The sequence below is a fragment of the Gobio gobio genome, assembly GCF_949357685.1.
Source record: "Gobio gobio genome assembly, chromosome: 13".
NCBI classification, from domain to species: Eukaryota; Metazoa; Chordata; class Actinopteri; order Cypriniformes; family Gobionidae; genus Gobio; species Gobio gobio.
In genome coordinates, this window is record NC_137106.1 from 26,888,021 (window position 1) to 26,911,118 (window position 23,098).

Here is a 23,098-nt window from a genome sequence, read left to right on the forward strand (position 1 = left end):
AAGTCAGATATTTTGGTTTGAAGGTGAATTTTTGGTTAAATCGGGGTCTGAGTTTTTACGTTCTCCTCGTAGGCGATTTATTCAATCTCCACCAAACTCGGTCAACATGAAACAAAGATACTGAAGATGCTAAAATGTGAACGGATATTGGATATCTCAAACGGTGTTTCCATGGCAAGGAATTAAATAAGGACAAAAAAGGGGAACAGAAATTCTCTGTGTCTGCTGCTCTCCCCTCAATGAACACAAGATGGCAGCATTGTATTAGTTTTGAAGCAGGATAAAAAAAAACTTGTTTCTCTCTCTCTCTCTCTCTCTCTCTTGTTTGTGATTTATGAGGACACAAATTTGTATAATGACATGGGTATTACACTGGTATTACAACGTGTATGTGTGTGTGTTTAAAAACATACTAAAACAATGTTTTATTAAAATGTAACCAAATAGCTTTAAAATAATCATACTATTTTTCAGATCAATATATTTATTTTATTTAATATATTTCTTCTGAATATTTATTCTCTGTCTGCCCTCCCCTCACTAAAAGGTAGCAGTGTTGTTATTTTTGAAACTCTCTCTCTCCGTGTGTGTGTGTGTGTATGTGTGTGTGTGTGTGTGTGTGTGTGTGTGTGTGTGTGTGTGTGTGTGTGTGTGGGCATGTTTTTGTGAAATATCAGGACACAAATGTGTATAATGACATGGGTATGACATAGGTATTACAAAAAGAGGGTGAAATATGAGGACGTTCCCCATGTCCTCACTTTTCAAAATGCTTATAAATCACACAGAACAAGGTTTTTTTCACAGAAAGTGAACTGCACAGTCTCCTGTGATGGGTAGGTTTAGGGGCAGTGTAAGGGGATAGAAAATACGGTTTGTACGGTATAAAAACCATTACGCCTATGGAATGTCCTCACATTTCACAAAAACAAACATGTGTGTGTGTGTGTGTGTGTGTGTGTGTGTGTGTGTGTGTGTGTGTGTGTGTGTGTGTGTGTGTGTGTGTGTGTGTGTCCACCAACTGGCAGCAGGAAGTGTGTCACTTTCAAAAATGCTAAATCACTGTCTTGTTTTCACCCGATTTACTTCAAACTTCATCAGTATAATGACAAAACATGGCAGATGTAGACATACGAATGGATTCCTGATATTTTACATACTGTTGCCATGGCAGTGTGTCAAAGTTTAATCATCTTTTGGCTGTTTTTGAGGCTCTTAGCATGCTTGAAATTGCTTGAAACTCAACACACACATCAGAGATGTCAGTCAGTGGAAATGGGCAAAGCCTCAGAAATGGGTGTGTTGGAGGGGTGTTTATTACAACATAATCATGGTTTATGAAGACATTTCATGTGTCCCCGTAAATCAAAATAGCTTTAAAAGCATACTAAACAATGTTTTAATAAAAATGTAAAAATGCAGAATGTTTTCTGTGATGGTAGGTTTAGGGGTAGTGTGTGTGTGTGTGTGTGTGTGTGCGATATGTAGGCTTAGGGGTAGTGTAGGGGGATAGAATTTACAGTTTGTACAGTATAAAAACCATTAAGTCTATGGAATGCCCTCCGCCTGTCTTTCCCCTTCCCCCTCTCTATCACTCTCTCTGTGTGTGTGTGTGTGTGTGTGTGTGGAGGGGGGGGGGCTCTCTCTCTCACCCTGTGAGTATGTGTGTGTGCCTTTCTCTCAGTCCTTCCCCTCCCCCTCACTCTCCCTCTATCATTGTGTGTGTGTGTGTGTGTGTGTGTGTGTGTGTGTGTGTGTGTGTGTGTGTGTGTGTGTGTGTGTGTGTGTGGAGGGGGGGGGGGGCTCTCTCTCTCACCCTGTGAGTATGTGTGTGTGCCTTTCTCTCAGTCCTTCCCCTCCCCCTCACTCTCCCTCTATCATTGTGTGTGTGTGTGTGTGTGTGTGTGTGTGTGTGTGTGTGTGTGTGTGTGTGTGTGTGTGTGTGTGTGTGTGTGTGTGTGTGTGTGTGTGTGTGTGTGTGTGTGTGTGTGTGTGACTTTCTCTATTTATTTTTTATATTGGACCACACATATTGATTTCAAATATATTCAACATATTTTTTTCAGAGAGTGAAATAAAAAAAACTTTCTCCCACCATTTAGATTTTATTTCTTTTTGTTGTTAAAATCTTGTGAACCTTGTTCAATGTGCAGATTGCCTCTCTCTCAGTCCTTCCCCTCCCCCCTCACTCTCAGGCTCACCCTGGGTGTGTGTGTGTTTGATTGTGTGCGCGCACGTGTGTGTGTGTGTGTGTGTGTTGGGGGGGGTGTCTCTCTCACCCTGTGAGTTTGTGTGTGTGCCTTTCTCTCTCGGAATGATAATTTACCCCTTTCGTATCATAGACTATCACAAAAAACTATCACTTTAGTGTGAATAAGTAAAAAAGAACTACAAACACCTTGAATTAAATACTGGCCTTCTGGACTTGCAAAATTTTGAGCAGGAAAATATAACTTTTATTTATTTTATCCTATGACATTAAAATTAATCTAGATTTAAATTACATCATGGGTGTGGCTTGTGGTGATAGTGGCACCAGTTGCTGCAGTAAATGTGGCATATTCGAGCGATTCTAAAATATTCTCCTGTTTAAATGCATATTGCCTGCCGTGCACAGTTAAGCTGATGCCACCGGCGTGGCGGTGCCACCGGCTTGGGCCCGTCATCGCTGCTCGCAGCTTTAATTATTATTATTATTTTTCTTATCGACTATTCGGGCACTTTTGGGGCCCTTACCATGCTCGAAAACTCTTGAAACTTTGCAGATACATCGGAATCTGCGGCCATCAGAGCCGGGCTGAAGCTGATACCCGGGCGTGGTAGGGGAGCTCAACAGCGCCCCCTACAAAAAAATTGGTCCATATATCAAACACACTTGCACGTACATGTATGAAACTCGGTACACATATAGATCTCATCAGGCTGAACAACTTTCGTGCTCTAAGTTATGCGTCAGCCCAACAGGAAGTGAGCTATTATGGGTTGTTCGGAAAACGCATGCTCTGGAATTTAATATACTCCTCCGAGGCCATTGTTTCGATCGGCACCAAACTCGGTCAGCATTAAGACAAGATATTCAGGATGCTAAATTGCGAGCGGATTTTTGATATCTCAATCGGTTTGGCCGTGGCGAAGCAACGAATTTATGGCGAGAAAAGGGAAACAGGAAGTGTGTTATAACTTGTGCAAACATTGACTGATTTGGATGAAACTTCAGCTGTGTGTTTGTTGTAGGAAGCCGATCGCAAGGATATGACGTTTGTGAGTCAAAGTTATAGCGCCACCAACTGGCAGCAGGAAGTGTGTCACTTTTTTTTAAAAATGCTTTAAATCACTGTCTTATTTTGACCCGATTGACTTCAAACTTCATCAGTATAATGTGAAAACATGGCAGATATAGACATATGAATGGATTTCTGAAATTTCCAATACTGTTGCCATGGCAACGTGTCAAAGTTTAATAATGTCTTTGGCTGTTTTTGAGACTCTTAGCATGCTTGAAATTGCATGAAACTTAACACACACATCAGAGATGTTAGTCAGTACACATGGGCAAAGCCTCAGAAACGGGTGGGGATGAGGGGCTCTATAGCGCCACCTTTTGACAAAAGTGGGGGGGTTAGTTTTATCTTCAGTCACCAAACTCGGTACATATATTGTTCTCTTCGAGCCGGACAACTTTCTAATTTACAGTCATTAGCTCCGACCAACAGGAAGTCAGATATTTTGGTTTGAAGGTGAATTTTTGGTTAAATCGGGGTCTGAGTTTTTACGTTCTCCTCGTAGGCGATTTATTCAATCTCCACCAAACTCGGTCAACATGAAACAAAGATACTGAAGATGCTAAAATGTGAACGGATATTGGATATCTCAAACGGTGTTTCCATGGCAAGGGATTAAATAAGGACAAAAAAGGGGAACAGAAATTCTTTGTGTCTGCTGCTCTCCCCTCAATGAACACAAGATGGCAGCATTGTATTAGTTTTGAAGCAGGATAAAAAAAAAACTTGTTTCTCTCTCTCTCTCTCTCTCTCTCTCTCTCTCTTGTTTGTGATTTATGAGGACACAAATTTGTATAATGACATGGGTATTACACTGGTATTACAACGTGTATGTGTGTGTGTTTAAATGTGTCTCTCTCACCCTGTGAGTTTGTGTGTGTGCCTTTCTCTCTCGGAATGATAATTTACCCCTTTCGTATCATAGACTATCACAAAAAACTATCACTTTAGTGTGAATAAGTAAAAAAGAACTACAAACACCTTGAATTAAATACTGGCCTTCTGGACTTACAACATTTTGAGCAGGAAAATATAACTTTTATTTATTTTATCCTATGACATTAAAATTAATCTAGATTTAAATTACATCATGGGTGTGGCTTGTGGTGATAGTGGCACCAGTTGCTGCGGAAAATGTGGCATATTCGAGCGATTCTAAAATATTCTCCTGTTTAAATGCATATTGCCTGCCGTGCACAGTTAAGCTGATGCCACCGGCGTGGCGGTGCCACCGGCTTGGGCCCGTCATCGCTGCTCGCAGCTTTAATTATTATTATTATTATTATTTTATCGACTTCTCGGGCACTTTTGGGGCCCTTACCATGCTCAAAAACTCTTGAAACTTTGCACACACATCGGAATGCGCGGCCATCAGAGCCGGGCTGAAGCTGGTACCCGGGCGTGGCAGGGGGGCTCGACAGCGCCCCCTAAAGTGGTGTCTGAAAACTTGGTCTATATATCAAACACACTTGCACGTACATGTATGAAACTCGGTACACATATAGACCTCATCGGGCCAAACAACTTTCGTGCTCTAAGTTACGTGTCAGCCCAACAGGAAGTGAGCTAATATGGGTTGTTCTGAAAACACATGCTCTGGAATTTAATATACTCCTCCGAGGCCATTGTTTCAATCAGTGCCAAACTCGGTCAGCATGAAGTCAAGACACAGAGAATGCTAAATTGCGAAAGGATTTTTGATATCTTATACGGTTTGGCCGTGGCGAAGCAACGAATTTATGGCGAGAAAAGGTAAACAGGAAGTGTGTAATAACTTGTGCAAACATTGACTGATTTGGATGAAACTTCAGCTGTGTGTTCGTTGTAAGAGGCCGATCACATGGATATGACTTTTGTGAGTCAAAGTTATAGCGCCACCAACTGGCAGCAGGAAGTGTGTCACTTTCAAAAATGCTTTGAATCACCATCTTATTTTCACCAGATTGACTTCAAACTTCATCAGTATAATGTGAAAACATGACAGATAGAGACATATGAATGAATTCCTGATATTTCAAATAATGCTGCCATGGCAACATGTCAAAGTTTAATAATGTTTTTGGCTGTTTGTGTGCCCTCCCCTCAATCACCAAAAGGGGGCAGTGTTGTATTATTTTTGAAACTCCCTTTCTCTCTCTCTCTCTCTCTCTCTCTCTCTGTGCTTGCTTATGTGATTTATGAGGACACAAATGTGTATGATGACATGGGTATTGTATTACAACGTAGTGGTTAATGTGGACATGAACTATGACACTATATCACTACAGGACTCATTTTCTAAATGACATTTGAGTTACAATTCTTTTCACCTGACAGCCGTGATTTCATGTACTCATTCAGACAGAACTCTTTTTTTAAAACAGAGGAGTGTGAGTGTGTTTTCTATACATGTGCTTTACAGAAGGTCATGTGCTGTGTTTGCAAAGATCACTTTTGACACATTTGTCTTTAAATTCATACTGACATAGTTCAAATTTATTTAAAAAAAAAATTCACATTATTTTCTACAAGTGTCTGTTTATAAGTGTCTTTTTTCACAGAAAGTTTTTGTTTAAACGTGAATATTTGTATAATTCAGGGTCTGAGTTTTTACGTTCTCCTCGTAGGTGATTTATTCAATCTCCACCAAACTCGGTCAACGTGAAACGGAAGCTTAACGCATTAAAAATATTTAACGCAAATAACACAGCGTCCGTTTTTATATCCATTTTTGCTTAGCGTTACATGATCACGCTCCTATTCATGTAAATGCTTCCAAGCGCGACAAGACACAAGAGAGCGCGCTGTATGCCAGTGTCCTGTCTGTGTGTGTGTGTGTGTGTGTGTGTGTGTGTCAGTGTCCTGTCTGTGTGTGTGTGTGTGTGTGTGTGTGTGTGTGTGTGTGTGTGTGTGTGTGTGTGTGTGTGTGTGTGTGTGTGTCAGTGTCCTGTCTGTGTGGATGCGTCTCATGACAGCTAATCAAGGGACACTGACACACACACACACACACAAACACACACACACACACTCGACGCATAGATAGACTCGCGTCAGTTTCCTGCTCACATCGAGTTCTCTTTTGCTGTTGAACAAACAATAACACAGAGGATTTTGAGTATTCTCATATTAGAGTCTTAAATTAGTTAAATAACGTCTTAAATGAACTTTAAAGAGTTGTGAGGAAATGAGATGCGCGGGACCGCGCGTGAGATCCGCGGTTGTTCTTAAAGTGACAGGAGCACTGATGATGCCTGTCATTAATGTTCATCAAAGAACAACGGGAACAGAGAAAATTGTAGCTTTAATGATGATTCATCTATATTTCATTTATTATTTATGCAGTTAAGGAAGGTTTGATAACTATTACATTTCTGTATAACAGGGAAGGCCATGGGTAAATATAACATTTATTATTTTGGGTTTATGTAAAGATTGTTTTAAGTTCACTTAAATTAAAAGTTGTTTTTTAAAGACTAATAAATGTTGAAATTGGGAGCTTTCAGTTATACTGTAATGTAACGTCATTAATGTTTCATAGAGAATTTAGTATCAGTGATACTGGCCTTCATTCATAAAAAATGACAATACAACACATATTTACAATATGCTGTCTTTAAATTGTTTCGAAATTAATTTGGAGAGTAACTGAAATTATTACAATATCAAAATATTACAAACTTAAAATATTAAAAACTTGCGATTAATCGTGATTAATTACAGAAAAAAATGTGATTAATTAGTTAATTTTTTACTTTACAGTCATTAGCTCTGACCAACAGGAAGTCAGATATTTTGGTTTGAACGTGAATATTTGTATAATTCCTCTTAGCATGCTTGAAATTGCTTGAAACTCAACACACACATCAGAGATGTCAGTCAGTGGAAATGGGCAAAGCCTCAGAAATGCGTGTGTTGGAGGGGTGTTTATTACAACATAATCATGGTTTATGAAGACATTTCATGTGTCCCCGTAAATAAAAATAGCTTTAACAGCATACTAAACAATTTTTTAATAAAAATGTAAAAATGCAGAATGTTTTCTGTGATGGTAGGTTTAGGGGTAGTGTGTGTGTGTGTGTGTGTGTGTGTGTGTGATATGTAGGCTTAGGGGTAGTGTAGGGGGATAGAATGTACAGTTTTTACAGTATACAAACCATTAAGTCTATGGAATGCCATCTGCCTGTCTTTCCCCTTCCCCCTCTCTATCTGTGTGTGTGTGTGTGTGGGGGGTCTCTCTCTCACCCTGTGAGTTTGTGTGTGTGCCTTTCTCTCAGTCCTTCCCCTCCCCCTCACTCTCACTCTATCATTGTGTGTGTGTGTGTGTGTGTGCCTTTCTCTTTTGATCATAATTTAACCCTTTCATATAGGCTATCACAAATAACTATCACTTAAAATAAAAACGTCATGTGATGTGTTTGCCAAGATCACGTATGATGCACATGTCTTTAAATTAATTATTTACTGATATAATATAAATGTATTAAAACATAAATTTCACATGATTTTATAAAAGTGGCTATTTATAATAAACTTCCATAAAATGTAGACACGCATCTTACTCTTACCTGACACTGATATTAAAATCATCTTTGCAGTTTCTGTGATTTGGCTCCATTTATACATTTTTTATTAAAAAGAATTTATTGGACCACCCATATTGAAATGAAAGCATGTTTTATGGTGCATAAGATTGGTGCACAAACGGTAGCTAAGGTAGCTCAAAAACACATGAAGAGAAGTGTTAGAATAAAACAACATCAGCATTCGAATGGTATTCTGAACTCATTCCAATTTGACCTTTGACATAATCTGACATGAAATTCATATAAATTTAATTGATCTCATAGATGTGGCTGTTGTGGTCATAGCAGCACCAACTGCTGCAGTTAATGTGGTGAATTCAGATGACTTTGACATAGTCCTTTTATGTTTTCCCATTTTAAATGCCTATTGCCTGCCGTGCACAGTTAAGCTGATGCCACCGGCGTGGCGGTGCCACCGGCTTGGGCCCGTCATCGCTGCTCGCAGCTTTAATTTAGATTGTAGTTTATTTAAAGCTGTTGGGGATTGTGAAAAATGTCGGCAGATTCTGATGGGTTTGCTAATTTAACTGCCCGGAACGGCTGTAAATGTATTCCTGATGGATCTATCACAGTTGAAGACTGCTTGACTGCTATTAGTAGTGAAATAGGTGCTCGGAACATACTGTCAGCATCTAGAATGAATAAAGCTGTCGTTGTGTTTTTGAAAGAAGAGTCTATGGTTCATCATTTAGTAGAAGTTGGCTTAGCTGTTGGTGATGCTTTTCTGCCTGTTTTACCGCTGTCGAGTCCTTCTAAAAAGGTAATTCTTTCTAATGTGCCTCCGTTCATCTCCAATGACTCACTTGAGCGATTACTTGGCCGGACGTTTCAGTGAAATTGACTTTGTTAGGTAAAGATTATACAATTTTTATCAGCACGGATTCAATGAAATGTTTCTCTTGTGGGATTTTTGGTCACACAAAAAAGAAATGCCCATCTAATAAGGTGGCTAAACAAAATGAGATGGAACCTAATATTTCTTCGGAGATAGCGGCTACTACCCCGGTAAATAATAATCAGGATTCAGGCAATAAAACTGATGAGCGCGCTGTGTCGGATTCTTTGTCTAAAGATGAAGAATATCCGGAAGAGCACGCAACGAAAAGTTGTGCTAAAGAGGGGGAAAATTGTTCGGTGAATGTTAGTGAACTTGATAATATCAGCAGTGAGACTAGCGATGCATTAGAGATCGCTGTTGCGGGAACCGGCGATCCAGAGCGCGCGGCCGAGCCAGGTGAGCTCGCGGGAACCGGCGATCCAGAACGCGCGGCCGAGCCAGGTGAGCTCGCGGGAACCGGCGATCCAGAGCGCGCGGCCGAGCCAGGTGAGCTCGCGGGAACCGGCGATCCAGAGCGCGCGGCCGAGCCAGGTGAGCTCGCGGGAACCGGAGAGTCGCAGGACTCGCACGCACCTGCTGGCCTGACACCGAGTGAGGTGGCTCAGCTCACCGAGAGAGGTGAGACTCAGTCCATAGATATGGATTCTGATAGCGAGGAATCTGATATTGTAGATTATTACACGGATTTCAGTTCACAGGGAAGTAATGTGGAAAAGAAAAGTAGCCTTCAAATGAAGCCTCCTTATTATACGGTGCAGCAAATTAATGATTTTCTTGACAGCACTTTTAATCAGCGAAGACCAAAATTAGAAAAGTATTTTTCTGATTTGCAGCTTTTTGTTGATTCTTGTGTTTTGGCTATGAGAAAAGCTTCATTGGAGGAGCTTGATCAGCCAAAACGATATAGACTCAAGAAACATGTGAGCGCAGTTAAAAAAAGATTAGAAGTTAGAAAATATTAATAGGGCCATGTTTATTAACAGGGTGATATTTTGGGCGGTTTTTTGCTTTTTCTTTTCTTTCCTTATGACAACCTTAAGTATTGGGACCTTTAATATCAATGGTTGTCGGGGTATAGAAAAGAGAGCAGCTTTATTTGATTATTTGCGCTTAAAGAAGGCAGATGTGATTTTATTACAGGAAACGCATACAGATCAGCAGAATGAGAGACAGTGGATTGGTGATTGGAAAGGCAATGTTTTTTTAAGTCATGGAACAAACCTCAGTGCAGGTGTTGCCATCCTTTTTTCCCCAAGTGTCAGTAGTCAAGCAGACATGGTTGAGGTAGTGCCTGGTCGGATTCTGAGAGCTGATATTGCCTTGGGTGATACACATTTTTCTTTCTTTAATGTGTATGCCCCAAATGTTGGTCAAGAACGTATCATGTTTTTCGGAATACTTTCTAAGGCATTATCAAAGTGTCCTCAGGGAAATATTATTGTACTTGGTGGTGATTTTAATTGTACTGTTAATTCAGACCTAGACAGGAATCATGATGAACCTCACCCTTCTTCTGCTGAGAGTTTAAGGAAATTAATTAATGATCACAATTTAGTTGATTTGTGGAGGGAGGCCTTTCCTGGGGTCAGACAGTATACATGGCTAAAAGCTAATTCCAATAATATGTCAGGAGCTAGACTTGACCGTTTCTATGTTGTAAAAAGCAATAGGAGTAGGTTTTTTAGTAGCTCGATTTCGCCATCCTTTCTTTCTGATCATCACTATTTATCTATTGTAGTTTCGGTCTCATTTTCTGGATTCTCTAAATCACATTGGCACTTTAATAATAGATTATTGCAGGACTGCACTTTTATTCACTCTTTTAATCTTTTCTGGAAAACTTGGAGAGAGGACAGATGCCGTTTTCAGTTGTTGAGTCAATGGTGGGACATTGGTAAAGCACAAATTAAGTATTTTTGCCAACAGTACACTGCACATAGTACTACAGCCCTTAAAGAAAAAATGAAGATTCTTGAGCAAGACATCCTTGGGCAAAGCAGTGACTCTACCCACAATAATTCATCTTCCATTGACTCTGTTGCAAGAGATAAGCTCCTTTTAAAGAACTTATTGGAGGAACGAGGAAAAATGGCACTTTTAAGGACCAGGTTTGCCCAGCTGAATGACATGGATGCTCCTACAGTTTTCTTTTTCGGACTTGAAAAAAAGTCAAGAGAACAGACATTTTTTCATCAATTGAAGATTCCATGTGGCAGAGTTACAACTGACCAACGGGACATTCAAAGTTATGCTCTTTCCTTTTATAAAGATTTATACTCCTCTGAAACATGTGACGGAGCAGCAACTGGTGAATTTTTAAGTGACCTATCTAAGCTATCTGAAGAGGAGCGTGATGACTTAGACAATTCTTTATCATTTGGAGAACTTTCACAAGCTGTTCAGGAGATGAGTGCTGGGAAATCACCCGGGTTGGATGGACTCTCAGCAGAATTTTACAAGTGTTTCTGGAATCTAATTGGACATGACCTTTATGATGTTTTTCTTGAATGCATTGATCAAGGGACTCTTCCTTTGAGTTGTCGAAGGGCAGTTTTGACATTAATCCCAAAAAAGGGTGATCTTGGGTGTCTAAAGAACTGGCGCCCGGTATCATTGATCTGTGCTGATTTCAAGATTTTATCTAAGGCATTGACTAATAGACTTAAAACATATATGGCATCTGTCATTCATAAAGACCAAACATTCTGTGTGCCCAAGAGATCCATATTTGATAACCTTTTTTTTCTGAGAGACATTATTACAGTTGCAAAAATGCACAATATGGACATTGGTCTTCTTTCATTGGATCAAGAAAAGGCGTTTGACAGGGTGGATCATCAATATTTATTTAAGACCCTGGAAGCCTTTGGTTTTGGTCCTTATTTTGTTTCTCTCATTAAATTGTTATACAATGAAATTTACAGTATGTTAAGACTGAATGGCTCATTAACTAGGCCTTTTTCTGTAACCAGGGGGATAAGGCAAGGGTGCCCTCTTTCAGGGCTTCTGTATGCCATTTCTATTGAGCCTCTCCTGGTTTCACTTAGGAGGCAACTACGTGGTGTTAATGTTCCCAGTTTCCCCAATGCAGATCCAGTTAAATTAACAGCTTACGCAGATGACATAACAATAGTTATAAAAGACTCTGAAGATGTTTCAAGATTGATATCTTCTTTAGATAGATTTCAGCAAGCTTCATCTGCCTGTATTAACTGGGGGAAATGTGCATCTTTGCTGTTGGGAGACTGGCGATCTGTAGGACCTCCTCAGCTGCCACAGCAATGCAGATGGGCCCGAGATGGTTTTAAAGTACTTGGTCTTTATTTTGGGACTAAAAGTTACACCGAAAAGAACTGGGAAGGGCTATCTGATCGGGTGATCTGTAGAATTCATAAGTGGCGATGGATTCTTCCACAGCTCTCCTTTAGAGGGAGATGTTTGGTTATTAATAACTTGGCAGCGTCGATGCTATGGCATAAATGCACTGTTCTGGATCCTCCTAAAGAATTAATTGTTGGAGTTCAAAAGGCATTTGTAAAGTTTTTTTGGGACGGTTGCCATTGGCTTCCTCCAGGTGTCCTTTATCTTCCTGTGGCAGAGGGAGGGCAGGGGTTAATACACATAGAATCCAAAATTATGGCAATGAGGCTGCATACATTGCAGAAACTCCTGTATTCTTCAGATCAAGTGCCTTGGGTTGTTTTTGGTCTGCATATACTCAAGAGTGTTGGAGGAATTGGTCTTGACAAACAGTTGTTCTTAATGCAGAAATCCTTTGTGGAGAAGACGCATTTTTTGCCTTTCAGTTTTTATGAATCAGTGTTCAAATCATGGGATTGTTTTAAACTGTTAAGACAGGAGGATGAGCATTATGGTATTGCAGAACCTCTTTTTTTTAATCCCCTTTTTGAAATGCCATCTACTGTATCATCATCTATAATTGCCAAATCTTTGAATGCTGGCATTACTAAAGTTATTGACTTGATTGATTTAACGAAAGGACAGTGGCGAACTGCACAGGAACTAGCTGACCAAATTGGGATAACTTCGGTTAGAATTGTGGAGGGATTAATTAGGAATTTTAAGATTTCTTTCCCTACGACGCTGAATTCTTTTATTAACAATGTTCTTTTGAATGGTTTTATTTCTCAGACATTTCCTGAGTTTAAGGTTGTTCTTAAAGACTGTGAGTTTGATGAGGATATAAGTCTAACAAACATTCTGAAAGGTTATGGGGATTTGGTGTTTCATTGTATTGAGAAAAAAAAGTTATATCATGGTTGTGTTAAATCTGTACATTATGGACAATTGAAACATAGACCGGACACTAAATGGAGGTCTTGGCTGTCTATTTCTGATGAGGTATGTCCATCCTGGAGATTACTGTACAAACCTCCTATCTCAAAGAGATGTGGGGACCTTCAGTGGAGGTTACTGCATTGCATTGTTGCCTCAAACTCTTTTATTTCAAAGCTTAATGAGACCGTTTTGCCAATATGTCCTTTTTGTAATGCACTTGATACTGTTTTTCATATGTTTAGTGAGTGTTTCAGACTCTGCTCATTGTTTGAACTATTGGAGAAGATTATTGTTAAATTGGGTTTCTCATATACTAATAGTCTATTTATATTGGGTTGCCGATATAAGAGGTCTTTGCAACAACAGTGTACACTTGCCAATTTTTTAATAGGGCAAGCTAAACTAGCCATTTTTAAGACACATCAGTGTAAAAATGCTGGTGAGGATGTAAATATGGTGACCCTTTTTAAGTCTCTAGTGAAGTCAAGAGTGGTCATTGAATATACTTATTATCAGCATACTAACAATGTTCTGTATTTTGAATGGAGATGGGGTGTTGGAGGGGCTTTGGTGACTATAAGCGAAACAGGGAATCTGGTATTTAATTGGTAATATGTAATGTTATTTTAATTTTTTTTGTTTGTTTTTGTTTTGTTAATTTTATAATGTTTGTAAATTAAAGAGGTTTTAAAAGTCAAAGTCTCTCTCTCTCTCTCTCTCTCTCTCTCTCTCTCTCTCTCTCTCTCTCTCTCTCTCTCTCTCTCTCTCTCTCTCTCTCTCTCTCTCTCTCTCTCTCTCTCTCTCTCTCTCTCTCTCTCTCTCTCTCTCTCTCTCTCTCTCTCTCTCTCAGTCAGGCATTCTACACATATGCTGGGTACAATTAATGGAATAAGTTATCATCATCTCATACATCTATTTTGTAACTATTTTAAGTGTAACCAGATATGGTCATTAAACCCTTTCAATTACAAATGATGTACTAACTAGTTTTGTTTCGGTATTAACTTTGAAGTGCTACCTATTGCAATACAATATCGTCACACTATAGCAACGCTCTCCCACATATTTTGCTATTGTAACTGCACTTATTTCTGTCGTTGGTATAAGTAGCAGTGGGTGGTAAAAGACAAGAAATGTACAGTTTTCTAGCTTGCTGATAACGTTTCTTTAGTCATTCGGCAACACTGCAGCCTGAACCACTGTAGATGAACCACCCTTACAAAGGTTACAATGATGTTTGCTGTCGCTGCAGTGCATGCATGTAAATATGGATACATGTGTGTCAAAAAGACAGAGAGAGAAGGTCAACATGATGCTTTATGTGCTGCCCACAAGTGTGTCTGAAGGGTGTAAATGCCTCATAAAAGAGCATCAGATTGCTTTCAGACAAGAGTAATACATGCACTTTGTCATATTGACCAATGGCATGATTTTGTCCTAAACGAGGACATATTGTAGGCTTACTGTCTATTATTGCAGCTTTTAATCATATATATTTCTGTTTTCATTTTAAAACAGTTTAAGTTGTAGTAATTTTGTTATGTGCTATTTTTTTTTTAAAAATATATCTTAATTATTAAATAATACAATTATTTAAAATTATTTAATACTTTATTTCTAATATTTATACATTTTATTTTAGCTTTATTTCAATTACTGAAAATATGTTTACTAGTTTTAGTTATAAAACTAAAATATAATAACAACACTGATATTTTTTCTCCCCTTCCCCCCCTTTACTTATTTATAATCGTTTTTTTATTTACATTTTTTTATGAATTATTTTCCCAATTAAAGACATCTCCAAATGTCTCCAAAGGAAGGTTGTATGAAATGTAGCTCAATTCTATGGACCTTTTTGAGCCCAATCTACAGATAAGTAAACCCCTACATACTCAGTGCTCATGTTGTGTTGACTCTCTTCTTATCTTTCTATATAAATTATCTTGCTGTGCTGCAGAGTCTGACATTTAGCAAAGCTTTTAAACTTTCAACTCTTCAATTTACTGCCATTAGCAGCAGACCTTTTCCTCTTCTTTGTATCTATCTGTGTGCATTTGCGTGTATGTACGTGTGTACGTCTGTGTGTCCTGATAAAAAGTCATGGAAAAATCTCTGTTCTGTCCAGAGAAATGGAAAAAAATCAATTTCCATTTTGTTCCATTTGTCATCAGTTAGTGACATCTGTTAAGAATAGATTAATACAAGTTCGATGTTAGATTGGATGTTTACATTGCTTTTTTCCAGTGTGAAATTAAATGCCGCTGCCATGGTCCAAAAATTACAAAAATAATTAAATTATTGTATAAATAGTCTATATGACTTGCATCCAAATCTTATTTAAGACACAAGAACTTTAAACATTAAGCATTATTGACAATCTGGTCTGACACATCTTGACACAACAAATTTGAAAACGTGAATTTGAATGAGATTTGACAGGTCTAACAGAGGCGAAAACTACTGAATCGATTCATTGCAAGAACAATTAATACTTGAATAAGATATAGCTACTTCTCAAAATTAAGTGATACAGTCTTGGAATGACACAAAAGTGAATAAATGGGAGCACTATCTCTTTAAACTCATCTGCATAATATACATTTTTACATTCAAAAAAGCTGTTTTAGAAACAACTAAATGCTGTATGAAAATTCTTGTTCTGACAGCAGTAGTGTACTGGTGATTGCAGGTCAGTTCTGAAAGCAACACACACACACACGCACACAGGCTTTTAACCTTGCTTTGCCCCAGAGCACAAATTGGCACACTGAGAGGTGTTCAAGTGTGAATCACCAAGTCACCAACACCTGATCCACACACAAACACACGGCTAGAGCAGCAGCAGCCTCTATGATCATCAGTCTATCCGAGGTCGTGCTGCGAGTGCTAATTACTTCAGGAAAAAAAATAAAAAATAAAAAAAATCCCTCTCTCGATTTTGTTTTTCTCCGCCTTCATCTGTCATTCTGTCCATTGCACAGAGAATGAAGAATGCATGGCCGTAAGTGTCTGAGTGAGGTGAGGCTGTAAACTGAATTTCCTGAGTAGCAGAATGGCTACTAGGGGGCGCTTTACAGCAGAGATACATTACACACATACTGTACGCGCTTAAATATAAAAGTTCTTTATTTGATGGTTCCATGTTAGAGAACATGTAACATCTATTGAACAAAAGGTTTTTTTATAGTGGAAAAAAGGTCTTTGGATGATTCAAGTACCCTGTTATGCTATTTTAAAAGGTTTCTCATTTTGTTTTCTCCTACAATAGGTTTACATGCATCCAAGGTAAAAAAAAAGTGTACAGAAAAACCCCAACTTTAATTTTCTCATAATATACACTGCAGCATCACCACTTTTCTCAGTGTCTCAAACAGTTCAATAAAGGCTTCGGTCTCTCTAAACCGCTTCTTCCCGTGAGCCTACTCTGCTCTGATTGGTCTACTGCTTATACAGTGTGTGTCAGAAACAAAATGCCTATGGTTCTGTTCTGGAGCGACTTTACCTGCTCACAAGATGCGTGGAAGCAGACAATATAAAAAGTGCAAAAAGGGAAACCAGCAACAAGGTAAGGGGAGCTTTAATAAATTATAAAAATTACCAACGCATTTTGGCTTAAGGGCCTTCTTCAGGGTATATAACAGACAGGGTGCATGAACATTTTAAGAAAACATCTCCATACTGAGTTACTCATACAAAGAAAATAAACAAAAGCTGAAAAGCTCCACTCAAGACGTCACACTAATTGGTTAAAAGGTTAATGATTAAAATGAAACAATCACCCAATCAGAAAACATTCTCATCAAATTGGCATGTTTTACCCATTTCTACGTCATAATACTGTAGGTAAAACAAATGCTATAGAAAGATACATTTTATAAATATACATTTTAGTGTCAAAACAGAACCAGTACCCAAGTAAAAATGTAACATTTGATGCAATCTAAATAACCCATGAATGTCTGATCCTAGTGGGCCACCTTCCAGCAGAGCCTAGCTTTAAATCTAACTAAACACACTTGAACCAGCTAATCGAGCTCTCTCTCAGGATTACTAGAAACTTCCAGGCAGATGTATTAAAACTCTACAGGAAGATGGCCCTCCAGGACAACCTTGAAATAACCCAATTGAAAACAAAAGCGCTAAACAGTGGCATTTAATTAATGCAGGCACTTCTGGAAACACTTATGAAAGATTAACATCTCGAACAAACTGTTCTTTTTTAATGAATTACTAAATCAGACCTGCCGATGCTCATCGCAAACCCAAATACTCACCAGCGCTGACGGTGATGGCCTCGATAAACTGGTCTCTCCAGCTGTTGGTGCCAACCAGAAGAGCCAAGTTTGTCTTTTTTATCAGCTTATCAACAGTGTTCTACAGAAAAGAGAGACAGAGCTTCATTACTGTCCAATGCAACTGAGAACAGGAATAAACAAACATACACACACACTTCAGACGAAGCAGAACACAATCCATCGAGTGCTTCTGACTGCTCTCTGGTCTGCCCCGCTATGAAGTGTGTGTGTGGGATCAGAGTGTGTGTACGTCTCAGGATGGCTAGTGCGTGTGGGCTAAAGTGCAGGCGTATGCATGTGTATCGTCCTGAAGTGTGTGGAGGCGACCGATGAGATGCCAACGTTCAAGGTCCTTGAACTTCCCTGACAGAATGAGAGTGTTTCTATAAGGAACTAGAAGGAAACTTGTTTCTCAGAAAAATGGCCATCTGCACACTTGCAGTCTGATGCATTTCTGATTCATACTCATTCACATTCATATGTGACCTATAAAGGAAGTGCTAAATGTAGTAACCCAGTGTCAGGTTTGCATAAATATTAGCAACCATTGTCAATGAAAATCATCCACAAATCATAATAAAAGCCCTCAGTGTACTAAGTATACTGCAGTAAAGATCTTAATGGGAGCTCTTTTGTGTTTCATATGATAATTGGCTATTGCGAATATACCATAAACTAATCAGGCATAACAATGACAGGTGAGGTAAATAACACATTATCTCTTCATCCCGGCACCTGTTAGTGGGTGGGATATATCAGGCAGCAGGTGAACATTGTCCTCAAAGTTGATGTGTTAGAAGCAGGAAAAATTGGCAAGCGTAAGGATTTGAGCGAGTTTGACAAGGGCCAAGTTATGATGTCTAGACGAAGAATCTCCAAAACTGCAGCTCTTGAGGGGTGTTCCCGGTCTGCAGTGATCAGTATCTATCAAAAGTGGTCCAAGGAAGGAACAGTGGCGAACCGGCGTCAGGGTCATGGGTGGCCAAGGCTCATTGATGCACGTGGGGAGCGAAGGCTGGCGAGCTACTGTAGCTCAAATTGCTCAAGAAGTTAATGCTGATGGAAAGGTGTCCATACACAGTGCCTCGCAGTTTGTTGCGAATAGGGCTGCATAGCCGTAGACCATTCAGGGTGACCATGCTGACCCCTGTCCACCGCCAAAAGCTCCAACAGTGGGCACGTGAGCATCAGAACTGGACCACGGAGAAAATGAAAGAAGGTGGCTGGTTTGAGGTGTTGACATCAATCCAATCGAGCATCTGTCGGATGTGCAGAACAAACAAGTCCGATCCACGGAGGCCCCAACGTGACTTAAAGGATTTGCTGCTAACATCTTGGTGCCAGATACCACAGCACACCTTCAGGGGTCTATAGTGTAATCCATGCCTCAGGACTGTTTTGGCAGTAAAAGGGGAACCAACACAATATTAGGTCATAATGTTATGCCTGGTCAGTGTGTGTGTATGAAATAGTACATTTAGTTGTCATTTACTCAACCTCAAGTTGTTCCAAACCTTTATGACTTTCGTTTGTACTGCAGAAAAACATTGGACGTTATTTTATTTTGTGTTTCACAAAAGAAAAAAAGTCATACAAGATTAGAACAACCTGAGGTTAAGTAAATGGGTGAAGTATTTCACCCCTTTAGTGAATTTTTGGGTGAAGTACCCTTTAAAGTTGCTTTAATGTGATTATGAATAAAAAAAGGGAACTATGTAGCTAAAACAACACACCTTAAACTCATAAGATTCCTCAATGATGATCTCCAGTTTGGGGTGATCTCCGAGCATTGGCTTCCCCATCTCAGCGATGCGTCGTTCCTCCTCATCTTCGCCTGTCAGAGGCTCCTCCTCTTCCTTCCCCACCTCTTTCTCCTCCTCTGCAAACAAAAGCACCAGTCAGAGAGTAGAAAACAAACCCACCAAACCAGCCACCTTATATTACAAACATGTTTGTGGATCAATAGGTTTCTGTGGATAAACTGGATTGTGTACATTTAGTTTTGTCAAAATGCTACAGTGAACTAGAATTTGGCGCTGCAGGGGAAAATCCTTTAAAAAGTCAAAATCTCAGATCTTCGTTGGTAAATTTAGAAAACTGGGTCCATTTCATAAAAACATACTTTTATACCAGAACACATACAGACCACCGTGAGACCCTGAATATATGAGAAATATGTCAGAGGCAGGATTTTTCCTTCATTTGTTTCAGCGATGAAGCTTCTATGTGTCCAATGGAATTCTGGGTAAGTAAGTGTGTGACATAAGCAACCCCTGATCATGTGACTGGATTTAGCCCAATCAATCCCCCACATTCACTCACACACACACACACACAATGGAATGAGAGAGTTAAAGGGAAAACAACAGATGCAGACCTAAGACACAGGTATGATGATTTGGAAATGAAAACAATTAAGTAACATTATAGACATGCACAAACTGATGTGGACAGACAAAAGCAAAGGGCTGGGAAAGGAGAAAATGACAATCCTATGGGCAGCAACAAGGTGATTCCAGTGGAAATGTAATTTATTCCTTTCACATATATTCTCTCTTTCAATTTCTCTTTCGGTCTCATTTATTTCATATTTCTTCTCAGTTCACAAGCTCAGCTGGCATTACCGCAACACCAACAACAGCAATAGTCATAAAACAATGTTATGATGACTACATTCCCAAGCTCAAACCAAACATGAGCCTCATAGGCTGAAATGGCAGACTAAACGAATGAAATGTCTAATGGAAAGAATAAATCTCAAGCCACAAATGAACCCAGAGGCATTAGTGGAGGATTCCAGCATAAGATTCACTGTCAGATTAATGGCAGAGCAACTCGCTCCTGTAGCCTAAACAGCCTCTCTTTCTTTGTCTTCATATTTTATGTTCATCTGTTGCATTGTAATCTGTTCATCTTTATTCTCAGATGGCAAGTTCTCCTTTTTTGTGAATGGCTTGGTTTTCCACACTTTTCTGCCTGTTGAATAGTGAGATAACAAAAGACTTCTCAGCATCACCATCTCTTTCTGTTTCTTTCCCTCTGAACGCAGATCAGTTTATACACTTTGTGTTTAGTCTTATATGTTATTTCACCACCTCCACCACCACCAATTTAAAAATAAATTGGTCACATTGTGATTTTGTGATTAACTTTGGTAATTGAATGAGATGCTGCATATTTGTTCTATTTTGCCTGTAGATGTAGCACAACATTAAGATGGAGTCAGGTTCATGTAATTTGATATTGATTTAAATGGCTGAGGTTCTCTCTCTCTTGTTTTGTCCTTACAAACAGAGCTATCATTTTCAGTCTACAGCTTGGTGCTGCACACACACACACACACACACACACACACTCACACACACTCCTTTTATTCTCATCCAATCTTCTCTTCTACTGTCCTTTATTTTTCTAGTGTCTCTTCTTTTCTTCTCTCTCATAATATGCTATCTCTTTTCTCTTTTCTATGAAGGCTTTGAATCATCCAGGGTTCTCACAAATGTCTTACAAACGAAGCTAATCAAAAGCAAATGGACTTGATTATTAATTATTTTGAAAATGTTTCGCTACTCATCTGAGTGCCTTAATCAATTTTTATGTTAATCGCTGATGAAATCATTTGGCTGAGTAGCAAAACATCATCAAAAATGCATAACCAAATCCAGCTGCATTTCATTGAATTCTACCTGATGTTCCTCTCTCTAATTATCTCCTGTTTTCCATGTTTTGACCTTTGGATCTCTTTTTATTGCATCTTATATCAGTTATGCTAAACAGCATTAACCAAAACCACATGAATATCAAAAAGTAAATATAAATATGATAAAAAACATTTGATACACTAAAGTGCTGGGAAACCGAACTGCCCTGCTTCCTGGAAATAAATGTTTATCTAAATGTGAGATGAAACACACTCAAACAACCTTGGCTTTGAAGACAGCTCACAATCTTGAGCTCAGTCTTTTTGAGCTCCCCTAATCTCTCCTCATGATTTACAGCCCGTATCTGAACTCATTTGCTGTTGTGTTTTGACATTTCCTTTTTGTCTAGCTATGAGATTATTGCCCGGAAACAAAATAAAACAATTCGCTTTGAAGCCTTCTTTCTAAAACTGCAAGTATCCTGAACATACCCTACATGGTAAACTACACAAAGACTGCGTAAAAGATTATACTCACTATAAATTAAAGGGTCATATCATTAAAAATGTAATTGCCCTTTTTAAATAAATGTTTTGTGTATTACATGAACACACTGCAAGCTTCAGTTCAAGACTCTCAGACCATAAAGTCCATATGCTACCATTCAAAAGTTTGGGTTCAATAAGATTTAAAAAAAAGAAGAAAAGATAAAAAAAAGAATACTTTTATTCAGCAAGCATGCATTAAATTGATCAAGTGTGACAGTAAATACATATATAATGTTTCAAAAGATTTCTATTTTAAATAAATGCTGTACTTTTTAACTTCTACTCATCAAAAAATCATGAAAAAAATATATAATCTCAGTTTCCACAAAAATATTAATATTACTTTTGAAGGATCATATGACAATGAAGACTTGAGTAATTCAGCTTTACCATCAATTAAAATTTTAAATATATTGAATTAAAAAACAATTTATTTTAAATTGTAACAATATTTCACAGTATTATTATTTTGATCAAATAAATGCAGCCTTAGTGAGGCTGCATTTATTATATATATATATATATACATATATATATATATATATATACATATATATATATATATATATATATACATATATATATATATATATATATACATATATATATATATATATATATATACATATATATATATATATATATATATACATATATATATATATATATATATATATACATACATATATATATATATATATATATACACATATATATATATATATATACATATATATATATATATATATATATATATATATATATATATATATATATATATATACATATACATATATATATATATATATATATATATATATATATATATATATATATATATATATACATATACATATATATATATATATATATATATATATATATATATATATATATATATATATATATATATATATATATATATATATATATATATATATATAATCTTACTTATCTTTTGAGCAGTGGTGTATACATGTGCTGATCATATAATTAGAATATCAGCAAAAAGTTGATTTATTGCACTAATTCTAATCAAAAAGTGAAACTTGTATATTATATTCATTCATTACACAGAGACTGATATATTTCAAATGTTTATTTCTTTTAATTTTGATGATTATAACTGACAACTAAGGAAAATCCCAAACTCAGTATCTCAGAAAATTTGAATATTGTGAAAAGGTTTAATATTGAAGACACCTGGTGCCACACTCTAATCAGCTAATGAACTCAAAACGCCTGCAAAGGCTTTAAATGGTCTCTCAGTCTAGTTCTGTAGGCTACACAATCATGGGGAAGACTGCTGACTTGACAGTTTTCCAAAAGACAACCATTGACACCTTGCACAAGGAGGGCAAGACACAAAAGGTCATTGCAAAAGAGGCTGGCTGTTCACAGAGCTCTGGGTCGAAGCACATTAATAGAGAGGCGAAGGGAAGGAAAAAATGTGGTAGAAAAAAGTGTACAAGCAATAGGGATAACCGCACCCTGGAGAGGATTGTGAAACAAAACCCATTCAAAAATGTGGGGGAGATTCACAAAGAGTGGACTGGAGCTGGAGTCAGTGCTTCAAGAACCACTAAGCACAGACGTTTGCAAGACATGGGTTTCAGCTGTCGCATTCCTTG

The 23,098-nt window shown here is 38.0% G+C and overlaps 1 protein-coding gene across 4 annotated transcripts in view; it reads right to left on the minus strand.

Annotated features, from left to right (window-relative positions):
* The window catches only part of slc8a1b (solute carrier family 8 member 1b), a 170,866-nt gene that overhangs the window by 49,010 nt on the left and 98,758 nt on the right, over positions 1-23,098 (minus strand). For all 4 annotated transcript variants that reach the window (XM_079833075.1, XM_079833077.1, XM_079833076.1 and 1 more), the window contains exons 4-5: positions 19,012-19,157; positions 17,258-17,357 (exon numbers count right to left, since the gene is read on the minus strand). In XM_079833075.1, coding sequence (XP_079689201.1) covers positions 17,258-17,357; positions 19,012-19,157 — 246 coding nt within the window. The remainder of the gene's footprint in view (positions 1-17,257; positions 17,358-19,011; positions 19,158-23,098) is intronic.